The following is a 15,388-nucleotide window of genomic DNA, read 5'->3' as shown; positions in this document are numbered from 1 at the left end:
TGTTGAGACGGGGTTTCTTGGTTTAACTCTGGTTGTCCTGGAACTTACTCTGCCAATCTCTAACTCAGAGATCTACCTGCTTCTACCTCCCGCATGCTGGAATTAAAGGTTATGCTACCACCTCCAAGCTAAAGCATGAATATTTTTTTAAAGATCTATTTTTAATTATGTGTGTGCCTATGTGTGGGTATATACACATGAGTCCAACTACCCACAGAGGCCAGAAGAGGAGGGAGTTGGGTGTCCTGGAGCTGGAATTACAGGTAGTTGTGAATTTTCTCACACATGCCAAAGCAGCACAAGCCCTTAACTGCTGAGCAGGTTCTCCAGATCCAATGGTAAATCTGTAATTCTAATAAAAAAATACATGGCAGACACGGGTCTAAATAAGGCTTCCTTTCCAGCTTTGTTCTCTCTCGTCCTTGCTGTCATCTGGTAGTAGTGTAAGGAAAGGACTTCTGGCCCCTTCCTCCTGTACGCATCATACTGGCCCCCACTGGAAGAGCAGTCAGTGTTTGCCTCTGTTGAGTGGTAATTCTTCCTGGGAAACATGACAAAACATCTCTTAGAAACTTACAACAACCAGAAATTATGGCACCACCAAAGTACAACTTGATGACCACTGAGCTTTTTTGGGTTGTTTACAGAAGTATGAGTTAGAGTTTACTTAGAGAAGCATGAACAACTCAAAGGCAGCTGCAAGGCAGCTGCATTACAGGGCGTCTGCTCCAGCGTGGGTGAGAACTTAGGGATTCTAGAACCTTGCAGGCAGGTCACAGGTTAGAATTTCTTTTCTTTCTTTCTTTCTTTTTCTTTTTTTTCGGAGCTGGGGACCGAACCCAGGGCCTTGCGCTTGCCTAGGAGCTACCACTGAGCTAAATCCCCAACCCCTAGAATTTCTTTTCTTTAGCAGTCCTTGCTAGTTGTATAACCTTAAGATGGGAGGGGGTTTGTGATCTGTTAAGTTTCAGGGACTTCCTGAGATTTGTGAATTCTTTACTCCTGGAATCTTAAGGAGCTTCTGTTAAGAACTTTTTCTGAGTTTTAAAGAGCCTCCCTTCAGAACTTTCTGAGTCTTTATGAGTTTCCCTCCAGGACAGAAGGTTTCCATTGGGATGGAATTGCATGCTAACAGCCTAGTGGAACACTGGGCCTACGGGAAGTTCTTTAGTACTTGGCTCTGGGTACAGTATTTGTAGATCCTAGTAAGGTGACCCAAAGGTGGGGCTGTTTTACAGGAACCAGCTATTGCATGTGCCTCTGCGGCAGCACCAGGTGAACTGTCATGACTGGTTGCTGAAAGTCATCTGTGGGGTGGTGACCATCCGCACGGTTTATGCCTCCCACAAGCAGGCCAAGGCCTGTCTCATCTCTCGCATCAGCTGTGAACGCGCAGGTGCTCGCTTCCTCACCCGGGGTGTGAACGACGATGGCCACGTGTCCAACTTTGTGGAGACAGAGCAGGTCAGTACCCAGGCCCACCCACGGTACACAGTGACTCAGAGTATCAACATATCTTACAAATGCATGCTTTCTACCATGGGTAGAAGAGGCTCTGATGTGTGTGAGCAGGGTTTTGACTGTGGCTTCTTCCTGTATGTGGGAAAGTAGAGGACAATTTGGAACTTACCTCTGGCTTGTATGGTCTGTCTTTTTGTTCCACAGCTCATTCTGAAAAGACAGTGCTTGCTTAAGTTATGTGTATTTGTGTTCCTGGATGAATTTGAAAGCCTGAGGGACTCTAACTGAATGGAGAGCTCACTAGTTTGACAAGAATGACTATCCACTGACCCTAGAGATACTCTCACCTCTCGACAGGATTACCAGCACGTGCCACTGGATCTGGCTTTTACATAGGAGCTCAGGATTGAACTTAGGTCCGCAGGCTTAGGTGGAAAGCCCTTTACCAACTGAGCCATCTCCCTAGCCCTTCTAATGTACCTTAAGCGAAAGGACTCAAGAAAGGACACCACAGATATAAAGAATACCAAGTACCACCTGCTCCAGGAAGCAGCCGACAAACCAATAGGGATTGAAAATCTTTGGGCTGGGGTTAGGGATTAAGCTCAGTGGTAGAGCGCTTGCCTAGCAAACACAAGGCCCTGGGTTTGGTCCCCAGGTCTGAAAAATAGAAAGAAAAAAAAAAAAAAGAAAAGAAAATCTTTGGGCTGGAGAGATGGCTCAGTGGTTAAGAGCACTGACTGCTCTTCCAGAGGTCCTGAGTTCAACCACATGATAGACTTTTCACACTCTTCTGTAATGGGATCTAATGCCCTCTTCCTGTGTGTCTAAAGAGAGCAATAGTGTACTCATATACATAAAAAAAGAAAAGAAAATCTTTTTAGGACAAATAAAGAATTCAGTAGAATAATGGGAGAAGAAACTTATTCTTTTAAAAAGAACCACATCAGCTAAAGCTTCATTCTGGAAATGTGTTAGTGCCTGGGAATGTGATCATACGTGACAGCAGTTGCTGTCAGCTCCTACAGAGGAGAGCCATGTGTAATACCGCCTTAGTTTCTTTCCCAGCTTCTGTTCTCATTCTGGATGTTAAAGTCCTAACCTCCTGAAAGATGCTGGCTCGCCCCTGTTGGTTTTTGCTCTGACTTGCTCCCTGAAGGGTTGTGCCAGTGTGCAGAAAAGCAAGTGGGATCAGCTGTGAGGAAGGAAAGCTCCAGGGAGACCCAGGTCTGAGTCCCCTCTGGGCCACAGGCGCCCTGTGTGTTCCCGCAGGTGTGGCTGTGAGAGGCGCCTTTCCAGGGCACCGGTTGAATTCAGCACAAGTTTGTACCTTTTCCTCCAGCACACTTGGACCTCTACATGCTTATTTAATGATGGCTCAAACCCGTGTGGGGGGTCAAGTTTGCAGGAATGCTGTCACCTCTCGGAGGTACAAAGATGGAGGCCTCCCCTCTTGGGAGTTAGATAGAAGTTGGAGCAGGAACCCTCAAAAGATCTTATGGGTAAAATTACTATCTTGGGGGAGGGTTGCTTGCCCGCCTGAATGTTTACAAGACTATTAAGTAACTATTGGTTGAAAAAGAAAAGAGTACTAAGTCCCACTGTGAATGCCGTTTTCATTTTTCTTATTCACGTCTGAAAAGTGACAAAGATTTCCAAGGCTGTGTTCACCTTTTTTGACTCAACACCTTTATCTGGTGTCACTACCCTTCACCCTCAAGTCATTCTGGTCTGGAACAGAGTTCGGGTGTTTTTGTTTTGCCGGTCATGAGCAGCAACAGACACCGCAGGTAGAAAGCGGTGTTCATATTGCACAGCACACACGAAGCCTGAACTCAGTACCAGAACCAGATTCCAGAGACCATCTCAGGGTCAAGCAGGAATCCGGAGCCCCGTCTGAGGGAAGAGGACCATTTAGTTGGTCCTGGGGGTGGTAGTCCTCAAATGTTTAGTTCTCAGTCAGGTTAGAAACGCTATGGTCCTTTACTGTGCCTTACAAAATAGGTCTTTGGGATAACAACTGCCTGGTCCTATAAGACGGACCATCTGAGCGGGTATTGTGTGTTTCCTGGGACCGCTGTAATAAGGCACCACGCACTGAGTGGTTCAAACAACAGGCGTTTGTTCTCCCAGAGCTGGAGGCTGGCCAGCTAAGATCAAGGTCAAAGGCCTGTCCATAGTCTATTGAAAATCCCTCTGGGAGGGTCTGTCCTTGCTTCTCCCAGCTTCTGTAGTTCCTGTGTGGCTCACTGGGGCATCATCCAGTCTTGGTCATACTGGATCAAAGGGCTCACTCAGCTTCCTCCAGGGTGGTCTCGCTTATCCAATTATAAGAACAGAGGTCCTCTATCCAAACAAGGTCACAACTGGAAGTGCCGGAGGGTAGGACTTTAGCATACTGTTTCTGGAAGAGACACAGCTGAACCCATAACGTTAGGGTGTAAGTATGTAAACCTGTCATAAAGGGTGTGCTTTGAATGCAGGGAGATGCCCCTGTGATATCTGTTTTTCTCACTAACACTGGCCAACATTTCCTCAGGCTGGGACTTTTGCTCTGGTTACATCATGCAGTGTACCTGATGACCCATATGTCCTGTTTTCCCATGTTAACTTGTTACTGTTCAAGATCAAGAACCCTACCCCGCATTTCCCAAATCTCCACATTGGGGCAGCCCAGCCAACGAGGCCTTAGAGCTAAGAACAGCCTACCCACACTCTCAGGGATGTACAGCCAGCCTCAGTCTGTTTCCTGTTGCTGTCGCACAGTACCACATCCTGGGTATGTTATAAAGAAAGGGGATTTATTTTTGGCTCATAATTCTGGTCTAAAGTCAAGGGCCCACATCTGGTGCTGGCCTTGCTGACCGAGTCCTGAGACGCAGAGGATTATACGGTGAGTGCCAAGCAGCACACAGGAAGCCTAGCCAAAATGGCTTCTATTTGAAAGCTCATTCCTAAAATAAACCAATAACCCATTAATTTGATGAAGGCTAATCACCACTTGATGGTTGGATTAAACTTCAACGTGCTTTTAAGAAGGACAAGCTATAGAGGCTTGCTGCTTTCTAATTGCTTGGGGTTGGAAGAGGGATTTCTTGGCCCCCATAAGCTTTTGTGGTCTTCCCAGTTTGTATTTTTTTTTAAATTCCCTTTTCCTCCTCTGGGCCACATGGGTGTTTCTCTAAACTTGTCACTGACCTTGCTCCCTGAAATGGGCAGACACTCCCATCTGCTGTCCTCCAGAATAACAGGTACCTGAGAGGGCGTAACAACCCCATAAGACTGTTTTCTGCAGACGCATAACTGGGCGTGAGGGCTGTGTAAACCCAGAGGGTGAACATGGGTGGACACATACCATTGAAGCTGCTGCTAACAGGCCCTTTGAGAAGTAGGGACCCAGGCTGGCTCAGCCTGCCAGAGCTCCAGGGCAGTCTAACCACCAGAAACTGGGAGATGAGCTCTGGATGGTCCCAGAGCAGGGCAGACCCAATGGCAACTGAGAAGCAAGCTATTGGGCTTGTTAGCAGAGTCTATTGTGGACCTCTAATTTTCAAGAGCATAGTTTTGCCATGCCCAAGTGGGGTTCCAGCCTGCAGTAGCATAGGATACTTTCTGCCTCTGGCATGCAGGTATTGTACTATGTTGTGTGTGTGTATATACATACATGTGTGCATGTGTACATATATATATGTTTTGTGTTCATGCATCTGTGCAGCATATGTGTATATATATGTTACATATGTTGTATGTTTAAGTCCATACAACATGTACTTGTCTGATGTTTGTACATTTATGTATCGTATGTGCATTGGGTATTCGTTATGTATGTTGTACACTTGAGTGTGTATTTGCACTTATACGGTGTGCACACACATGTTGATGCATGCACACCATGTGTCTGTGTGGTAGATGCCTCTTGAGCTTCTTAGGAGGATGCCTGGAGTCCTTTTTCAGTTCTGCTATGAGTCATCCACCGTGGGCTCTCTCTGCTGCAGTGACTCAGATCTGTAGAAAAGTAAACCTCACAGTTCCTCAGCCTGTCAGCAAAAGGCTGCATGATAAACATTTGGCTCCTGACAGCTAGGCCACCACCTAACCATGGGAGGTTAGATTGATTCTGAGTGTCCTCCTGAGGGTGCCAGTGTTGGTAAACACTGCATTTGGAAGCAGAAGCATCCTGTGCCATCTCTTCCTTTTTCTAGTCCTGATCCATTCTTAACCCTCCATGACAAAACCTGCTTGGGGTGGTGCTCCTGGCTGTCCAGTACCAGGCATGCTGTGGTGTTGGCACTGGGATCCCTGCATGCTTTTCAGGGCTTTAGCTCTTCCTAGCATCCCTCCCTATCTTGTCTGGTCTTGCCTTCCCCTGACCCCAGTTCCTGCAGCTACTCCTACCTGCCCCAATGTCCATCCCTGCCCAGCCTTCCTGAATGATGTTTTCCAAGTGAGCACTCCAGGCCGGGAGAATGTACCTAACATCGCTCTCTGGGTGCCAGGTGACTTTTAATTCCCCTGGAGAGAGAATCAGGATGAAAGTGGCTCGATTAAGCACCCAGGCCACACTGCTGGGCTCGTGGGCCTCTCTCCCAGGGCCCTGTTCTCTCCTGCATCCTTCTTCGTCCTCTCCAGGAACAGTGTGAAAATGGCACCTGAGAAGCAGCCCCACGAGTGTTCAGGCCACGTTCATCCAGCATCCAGTTCCGTGGTCCTCCACTGTGTTGGTTGCTGGGTTACACCTGAATGATGGGGTAGGAGACTCATAGATAGTTTTTCTGGGGAGAAAGAAGGGACTCTTGCCCATGGAGAAGGGGTCCCAGGCAAAACCTCCTGCACTGAGCTCAGAAGGATCCAGGCTGAGGGGGAAAGTAGTGTTTGAAGCCCAAGATCTTCAGAGAAAAGCACAAGAATCCTTAGCCTGGGTCAGATGCTGGCACTGGCAGATTAACTAACTCTGTCTGTCAGGGACACTGTCCATCTTGTGTCTTTGATCTCAGGAGGACAGGCCTTATTGCAGTAGAGCAAATAGAATACTGGAGAGAGCACATTTGCTGGTAGCCAATACCTGGAGACAGGCAGCATGTTCCCGCCCTAGTGTATTTTCCTCTGGAGACTAAAGCTAGAATTACAGTTTACAACATAGATACCAGGCTCATGGCGTTCCTGTGGTCCGGAGCACCTCTGGTCTCTTTGTCCATCCCCCTCCCCCTGGAGAATTACTAATGCATGTGCGATCTGAGCATGATCTAGCCCGTGTGGAAAACCACCCTGTAAGAGAGCAGACCGGTGAGCAATGGAAAGGACTCTCAACGGCGCCTGTGGTGGCCCTGCCAGGTCAGGGTAGAGTTGCACAGATAAAGGCCACCATCTGATAACCACTACAGCCATCCCTGTGCCTGCTTAGGACTATATTTTCGTGTCCTTTAAACTCCCATCATTGGAGGCAGCTAGGCTACTAGAAAACTGATCATCGAGGCTATGATAATCTGCATTATTTTAATTTAAGCATCATTTATTTTTACAAGGGGTCTATACATTGTAAAAAAGCAAGTGTGTATATATTAGTCTGTGGTGTGCTTGATAACACAGTAGCACAGGGCCAGGACTACAGACAGACAAGTTCAAGTCCAGCCTTAACTTGAGCTGTCTCATTCAACAGTGGCAGGTGCAGTGAGGACTTTCAGGAGAGCTGATTAATTTGTTTCAGTTCTTTACCAAAAGCTCCTCAGGTATGGGGCGGGCAAAGATAGAGTCCCCTGCAGAGGTCTAGAGCTAAACCACCACCACATTTGCTTCTGGTTCTAAAGTGGGAAATGGGGAACAGGCTTTTCAGGGAAGTAGATAACATGCTGTAGGAGTGAGAATTCTAGCACACACCATATCTGCGTGCAGACCCCTCCTCAGAAATCCAGGCAATAGCCAGCATGCCCGGCTATCTGGCCAACAATGAGGAAGCAGTGCCAGCCTGGCTAGGTGAGAGAGCAGAGGGCACCGAAGTCCACCGGCTACCCTCCAGGCTGGTGTCAGGTCACAGGCACGGGATCCCGTTACAGCCAGGATGTTCAGTTTCATTGACGAGTCCATTTCTCTTTCTGTTTCCCCGTGCTGCAGGCGATTTACATGGATGATGGAGTGTCGTCCTTTGTCCAGATCCGAGGCTCCGTTCCGCTGTTCTGGGAGCAGCCAGGGCTCCAGGTAGGTAATTTACACAGAAGGCTTTCCACTGCATCGGTGCACCTCTGGTCTCTTTCTGTAGCTGGGGTTTCTTTCTTTAAAATGTTTCTTACATGGTGTTGTTTATGATCTTGTTCCTCAGCCCAATTGGGCTGAGCCAAGCTAGACAGACAGAAACACACACACACACACACACACACACACACACACACACACACACACACACACACACATACACACACACACACACACATACAGAGAGAGAGGGGGGGGGGTTAGTTTAACAGACACACTAGGTGTAGTTTGGTCCTGAAGACCAATCATATATTAGCTGTTGACCTTGTGCAATCTCTTGGGTGAGATTTGCTTAACTAGGACCCTAAGTTGAACCCAACGATAACATATTTAGCAGCTGGAGATCCCCTGGAGGGCTCAGGAGGGTCTGCTGGGCCCTGGGTGGCTGCATCATGGATCTGGCATTCTGTGGCGCTTGTATAGAGCCACGTGAGAACTGCAAAGCCCGTGATTTCTAAAAATACCTTCTGCCATCCCAAGTACAGCTTTGAGCAATGTCACAAAGATTCAGCTTCTGTGTCCTGAGACGAGTTCAGGGATCAGGGATGTGGTCCAAGGACACAGCTGTTATCACTGAAAGGCATGCTGCTCCCTTAACTGGGTTCTGACAAGGTGCATTTGGGGAGAGTTAGCTAGAGGCTACTTCTTGATCTGAACATTTCTGCCTCTAAGGAACGGACCAAAGTACTGGAAAAAGCTTCTCCCTGGGTCTTTAGTCTATGACTCCTCCTGCCCGGGGCTCTTATGGGATGAGGGTTTGGTGGTCAGCCAGCAGCCCCAGAGGCCAAGAGCCCCATGTGGCAGACTCTCAGGAATGGTTGGCTCACACTGCCCAGACTTTGGCACAGCTTCTTAGCCCAGCCTGGACTTGTCCTCGGGGCCGCCAGCATGTCCTGCTGTGCTGACAGCACCGGCCATATCTCTGTCAGCTCTTAGAGTAAGATGGATGGGTGGAGCAGCTCAGTCTGGTCCTGAGTTCTGAGGTGGGAGTGAGGATTTGTTGACATTCAGGTGTGTGAGGATGCCCAGCGGCTCTGAGAGGTGGCAGGCGTAAGTTTGAGTTTGCTTGTAACAGCGAGAAACTCCCCTGGAGGCTTTCCAAAGGTCTTTTGTTACTGTTTCGCTATTTTTGTCTCACTGTGGAGCCTAAACTAGCCTTGAATTTGTGGCCATCTTTCTGCCTCAATAACAAGTACTAGGATTACAGACCTTAGCAGCTCCTGGACACTTTGTTATTGTTTTGTGTTTTAAATAGTTCTATTGAGATGTAACTTTTTCTGCAGTAAACTCCATCCCATTAAAGCATACAAAACAAGCTCTGTAATCTAAATTTAGAATATTCCTTTTTTTCCCCCTCTAGTGGTAATCTAACCTAGGGCTTCTGGCAGACTGGGCGGGAGCTCTACCTTTGAGCCACACCCCCACCTTGAACTTGGACACCTGTCCCGCTGGCAGTCACCCTCTACCCAGCTCCAGCTCAGGCCACGGAAGCTCTCAGCTTCTCTGTCTCTGTAGACTCAGACTTAGGAGTTGGTATTGAAGCATCCTGCCCATGAGTGCCTGCAGCCAGAACCTTGTCCTCTCTGGCGGAGGTTATATTCCTCGAAACTGCCCATTCTATAGCTGTTTGAAGAAGGTGCTTCAAACTCGTTTTCCTCCAGATGTATGCTTTCCTTTCAAAACATCTTGAGCTGTATGTGAAGAGACTCACAGGTCAAATGAACACAATATACAAGGGAACCCGGGAGGCGATGTTATATTCATGCAAAACTAATCAGAAACCCCAAAACTGGTCATGACAGTCTTAGAACACTGAAAGGTATCTGAAATTTGTCTCACCCTCCCGGCTCTATAACAGACCCCTTTTCCTGGACCTCTGAGAGAGAGGCTGCGCTCTAGGTGACTGAATGTCTTTCCAGGCCACCATCTGCCTGCCAGTCTCTTCAGGGTGTTCGGGGATACTGAAGAGCCAGTCTCATTTTTCTTCTAAGGCTCTCTTGGGTAGGGGGCTTCGTGATTCCGTCCCTTCCAGCATCTTCCTGTTCTTTTGAGGATCTTTGTCGGATTGCTAGGACTCAGTGTTCTGGTCTCCTTTGTCTAAAGCATACGGCCCGGCTTGTTGGTCATCCTCCCACTGCTCTAGGCACAGCCTGACCCTGCCATGGTATGACTGTGCCTCAGATAACACAGAGCAGGATCCAGACAACTGCTTTACCCTTTTAGATTCCTCACCCTTGTCCTTTGGCAAAGCCTCAGTGTTGTCTTCAGACACAGGTTTAAAAGGCTGGCTGCCATTCCTAAGTCTTCTCTGGGATTTGCTGGCTTTTGAACTTAATGCCTGTATTTATACTCTAAATACCATACATCGTCAAAGAGGGATTGTGTCATCCTCAGAGAGAGGGGGGCAGCGCTACGTGGTGGTCTACATCCAGTAGCAACTGTCGAGTTAAGAATGACTTCTGGTCATCCCTGTCCCTTTATAGACAAGAGTCTGTCCTCATACAATATATCCTGATTACACTTTTTTCTTGTCTTTTTTTTTCATTTTCCATTTTTCCTTTCTTCTTGCAAACTTGTGCTGGGAATGGTGTGTATTCTAAACTGCAGTGTAGTGCCTTCTTGGGGGCTGGCCTAGGGAATGTACCAGGAATGGGGAGAGGGGCTGGGAAAGACAAAAGGCTGGGGTGATGCTTGTCTACAGGGGGTCACGGGCATGGTGCCCTCGGTGCAAACTCTTAGATCTCTAGTCTATACAGCACCCAAGTACATATAATTTTGTCTGACCCATGCAGATAGCAGTGTAGTTTATAATAACCTCAGTAAGAATTTAATGCTAAGAACTCAAGATTCTTCTGGAAGAGCTTCTGATGGAGTGAATTTATTATTTCACGTGTCTGGGAGAGATTACTCCTTCTGAAGCCTCAGGATCTTCATCTCTAACTGGCGCAGACACATGGCTGCCACACGTGAGTCTGGCCTTCACTCTGAAGATCACGTGAATGGAATGGAGTGGAGGAAAGATGTAGGCTAGATTAGAGCCTCTCATCTATGTCTGTCTCGTCTCTCAAACACCTGTTCTTGGGAACGGGGGGCACTGGAGCCTCTTTGTGTGCTTGTTCTGTTCCACCCAAGGGAAACGAGATAGGTTGTGGCACAGGAGTTCCTGGAGTGAATGAATGAAGGGAAACTCTCCCATGTTGACATGAATAAAAGCCAAGGGCCAAATTAGGCGATGTATAGGTGCCATAGGGCTAGTGAACCCAACAGAGAATAACTTTATGTTTGACCCAATGTTTGGAGTAACCAAGGTTGCAAGGCTGTCTGTTAGACATTCAGAGTGTAAACCTTGAAGCTAGGAAAACCTGGGCATTCCACTTAGTAACAACCATACAGTTTAAAGAAATTTTTATCGTTGCCAAGCCCTAGTTCAGTTTTATATTGAGGGATAAATAACACCTGCGTCATGGGGTTAATAGGATTTAAAATCATACATACTAGAAGTTAGCATAGTGTAGAGACCCCACAGTACTCAAAATAGTAGCTGCTGATACTGATAATAGAAGTAACTGGAGACCAATACAAGCCGTGTTGGGAGAAGCGTGACTGTGTACGTAAGCTGGTAAGAGTTCTCTCACCTCAAGGACTCAGATGTAGCCAAGTAACACAAGGGTAGTGTCTTTGGCTGTGTCTCTTCTTTGCCTCACACACGATAAGGAGTCGGAAGTTCTAGGCACAATGATGGAGCATTTTCTGTGCACACTGGACATCTGGGATCAGATGTAGCCCTTGCCTTCAAGGAGCAAGGAACAGGCACATGGCAGTGTTTCATGAATAGAGTGGTGGCAGTAGGCGGCTAGATCTGAGCAGCGGCCCTCAGGAGGGTGGCCCAGGGTGGGTGGAAGTGAGGAATCCTTTAGCACTTTGAACTTACTTGGGGATTAGAACCTCTCAGGCAAGCGAGGCAACCCTGGCAGGAGAATGAACAGGAAGTCCATTGTTGTAGCCCCCAAAGTTCATATCTAGGGAGTGGCATTAGCTTAGAGTTTGGGATCCCACTTCTGCATCATTTTCGAGGTGCGTTGGAGAAGGGAGCTGATTTATATCATTTGTCTAGTTCTGTCAGCATTTCGGGCTCAGCTGGGAGGAGCTGCACCGTGGTCAGCTGGCAAACTAGTAGAGCTGTGGCCACATGCTAGAGCGTGATCTTAATGAGCTTCAGAGTGAAGCACGGCTAGACAGAAAACCCAGAAGTGTTCCTAAGGAGACCCTGATGGGAGCTGCTGAAGTGAGCATGCGGCCAGCCTCTGAGTGAAGGCAGTTGGTGCCACAGAGCCTGGCGATGTTGCTCATGGTTGCCAGGGCTCTTGGGAGCAAGTTGAAGCTGTGCTGTGAGTCCAGAGGGTGTCCGTAAGACTTGGACTATAAACTCCAATTGCGTAAGCTGTGGGATTAAAGTAATAGCTTTAGGGCTCAGGTGAGGAGCATTGGTCCTTTAGCCAGAAGGGGAAGCTGAGGTGGAGGAGCAGCACGGGGCCAATGGAGATTTCATTCTGGGGATGGCGGCTTCTTTGCCAAGCCTGCCAACACGCCTACACAGGGAGTAGATGATGCCAGAAAAAGACAGTACGGTACAGAGTGGGCCAGAGGGAGAGGAAAGAGAAGCAGAATCGTGGATGACAGAGACAGAGCACAGGGTCCGAGGAATCCAGACTAATGGCTCTCATTCTCTGCCATTCCTACCCACAGCTCGTTCACTTTAAAAACTGAGGGCTTTGACCTGAAGCCATGAAGCCCAGAGGCCCCAGAGGCCCCTGCAGCTTTGCAATGTGGGTGCAGCCCCAAGCTGCTCTTTCCCTGATATGCCCTCACATACTTTTTCAACCAGAGCAAAAGGGGTTAGCAAGGACAGGAAATGAGTCAACCCGCGCTGCCAAACCACAATGAGTGTGCTTGTAGGGATCAGCTGGAGGCTTGTGAGACACACATTCCTAACCAGCCCTTCGAAATACGGCTCAGCAGATCTGAGCTGGGCCCGAAACTTAGCGTTTCTAACTTGTCTCCAGGAGATGCAGGGACCACCCTTTGAAATATCCTGGCCTAGCCTCAAATCCTTTCCACCCATCTCCTACCCTATGTTTCTTATCGGGGTGGTGTCCTTGGTTTTGTGTCCCCAAGAGTGGGTTCATTGTTGGCACTGACATTAGATTAGCCACAGTGATAGGACCATGACAGTTGTCCCACTCTGTGGCTGGACTGCAGCTTCTCTTGTGGTTGTTGCTGTTCCTCTGGCTTTCCACCAACGGCCATCTTCCCAGGTATGGTAGAGGGAGCACAAATAGGGAAGATCCTCATGCAGGCTGTGCAGCTGCCAGGCCCAATGAAGTCTCCACTACGTTAATCCGAGTTATGCAGACTTGCTGGGAGCTTTTCGCTGTTTGTGGGTCTTCCTGTGGTGACCATAGCTAGACGAGGTCACCTGGGTCGGGGACTCCATTTCCTCACTTTGTTCCTGACTGGATATCCAGTGCATGCTGTCTCAGCAATGGATGACCCAGGTGATGTTTGCAGCAGAGAGAGCTCTGGGCACTGTGGGGCAGTCTGCTGTGTCCTCGGGTGCCGCTGTTTAACAGAAGCGCCTTCACGCTGGCGCTCAGGGGACAGGCACACTTGTGCAGTACTGGAGCTTGTCACAGTGCCGTTCATCAGGAAGAATAGAGGATTTTGCTGCCGTCATGGACCACAGTGCAGTTAGGGACCCCTGTGCCGCGGAGCCAGACTTGGGGAAACCAACCCTGGCAAGGGTGGGAGCGTCGTTAGCAGAGACAAGGGTTCCTGGCCTCACGGGGAATGAGCCCCAGAGACGGCTGAGCAGTGCCACATGCAGCCTGGCTCTCGGCAGTGAGAAAGTCACCATTTACCTCAGTGAACGTGATCGTCATCTTCCTGTTCTGTGTTTCTGCAGGTTGGCTCCCATCATCTGAGACTGCACAGAGGCCTAGAGGCCAACGCCCCTGCTTTTGAAAGGTAAGGACCATCAGGGACCATCCAAGACTCCCCCACCCCCATTCGGATGGCAAGGCAAGGGCAGTGGGAAGGAGAATCCCAGTCCTGAACTGAACCTGCCTCTTACCTTGGTCCTTTACCCACTTTATGAAAAGTGGTATTTTTGATCTTTCTCAATCTCCTTGAGAATTAGCTCACCAGTGTGTAGGGACACTCTATTAATATTTTATCAGTTTCGTTTTAGAATGAAGATTCACCAGTTGTTCCTGATTGATAAGGGCTGATCTGAATTGCAGGGTAGCCGCACTGTTTCTGGTTAAAAGTAGCTGTCTTAGTCAGTGTTCTACTGCTGTGAAGAGACACCACGGCCACAGCCACTCTTACAAAGGAAAGCATTTCACTGGGGCTGGCTTACAGTTCAGAGGTTCAGTCCATGATCGTCATAGAAGGAAGCATGGCGGTGCTGGAGGAGTTGAGCGTTTCACATCTAGATCCTTGGGCAGCAAGGGGAGACTGAACCATTAACCTGGCTGGAGCCTCTGTATCCCCAGTGACACGCTCCTCCAATAAGGCCACACCTCCCAATAGTGCCACTCCCTATGGACCTATGGGGGCAATTTTATTCAAACCACTACAGCAACGTATTAAGTACTAAAAAGTATAGAAGCTGTAAAGTAGAGGAATCTGCAAACACCCAAGTCCCTCTAAGATTTTACCCACTTTTGTTTATGCACTAGATAAAAGTTTTGGTATATACGGTTCATCCTAAAAGAAATTGGTTCACGCTTTTGGAAGGCCATTGCTCAGCTAGTCTAAGCTGTTAATCTTGAAGTAGCCAATAGCTTCTTCAAAAGATTTTGTTTTTAATCAGAGTACTAATTTTTAAAGTCTTAAATTTAACAAAAATCCTCAAAGGTAACTCTTGAATAGTTTACTCCTTTCTCCCAAAGCTTCCTTGGGTTTTGCATTTGCTTTTGTGCTTTTCGAAATCTACAAACACTGGTAACACGACACAGCCCGCCTGTGTCTCCCTCCTCAGTTGCTAGAAAGGGTGGACCTTTGTGTAATTTAGTCTTTCCCCAGCACACGCTCAGGTGACACGCAGTCCGTGACTGCCATTGGTCTGTGCCACCATACCAGCTGTTCCCAGGACACAGTAAGAGTAGACGGAACCAGAAGCTGACCCTGAACAGGGGGACAGTGGTCTGCGAGATTTGTTTCCAGCAGACCCTGTTATGCCAATTGTTATCAATGCCATTGTGGACATGAAAAGTCTTGCTTTATTTTTACACAAAAGGGAAGGACAGAAGCCGCGCCCAGGGACTGAGCCCCGGTCTCCCACTTTTGCTCATCTTTAATCCTCACAATGTCTCTGCTCAGGGAGGGTGAGCTGCATTCTGTAACATGAGAGAGCTCAGGATCTTCTCTGGAGAATCAGCGTCAGTGGCAGCCCTGATAGCCTTTCCCATCCACCCTTGGGATTTAGAACCTTTTGAGAAAAGGGTCAGGGATCAGATAGGAAGACCAGGCCCGTACAGGCCTTATTTCTGAAAGGCTGCATGGCAGAATGTGGCTTGGATCTGTGGCTAACATGGGACTCAGGTTGTTCCATGACAGGCACAAGCAGCAACCCATCCTTCCTCAATGGAGACAGGACCATGGCAGGGACACCTTGTCC

General features: G+C 48.3%; 1 protein-coding gene across 2 annotated transcripts in view; it reads left to right on the top strand.

Moving 5' to 3' along the window:
* The window catches only part of Synj2 (synaptojanin 2), a 98,415-nt gene that overhangs the window by 42,949 nt on the left and 40,078 nt on the right, over nt 1-15,388 (top strand). For both annotated transcript variants that reach the window (XM_032894749.1, XM_032894748.1), the window contains exons 4-6: nt 1,239-1,464; nt 7,570-7,653; nt 13,670-13,731. In XM_032894749.1, coding sequence (XP_032750640.1) covers nt 1,239-1,464; nt 7,570-7,653; nt 13,670-13,731 — 372 coding nt within the window. The remainder of the gene's footprint in view (nt 1-1,238; nt 1,465-7,569; nt 7,654-13,669; nt 13,732-15,388) is intronic.

Source organism: Rattus rattus, chromosome 2 (assembly GCF_011064425.1).
Source record: "Rattus rattus isolate New Zealand chromosome 2, Rrattus_CSIRO_v1, whole genome shotgun sequence".
Taxonomy (NCBI): Eukaryota; Metazoa; Chordata; class Mammalia; order Rodentia; family Muridae; genus Rattus; species Rattus rattus.
This window is presented reverse-complemented; position numbering and strand designations above follow the sequence as displayed.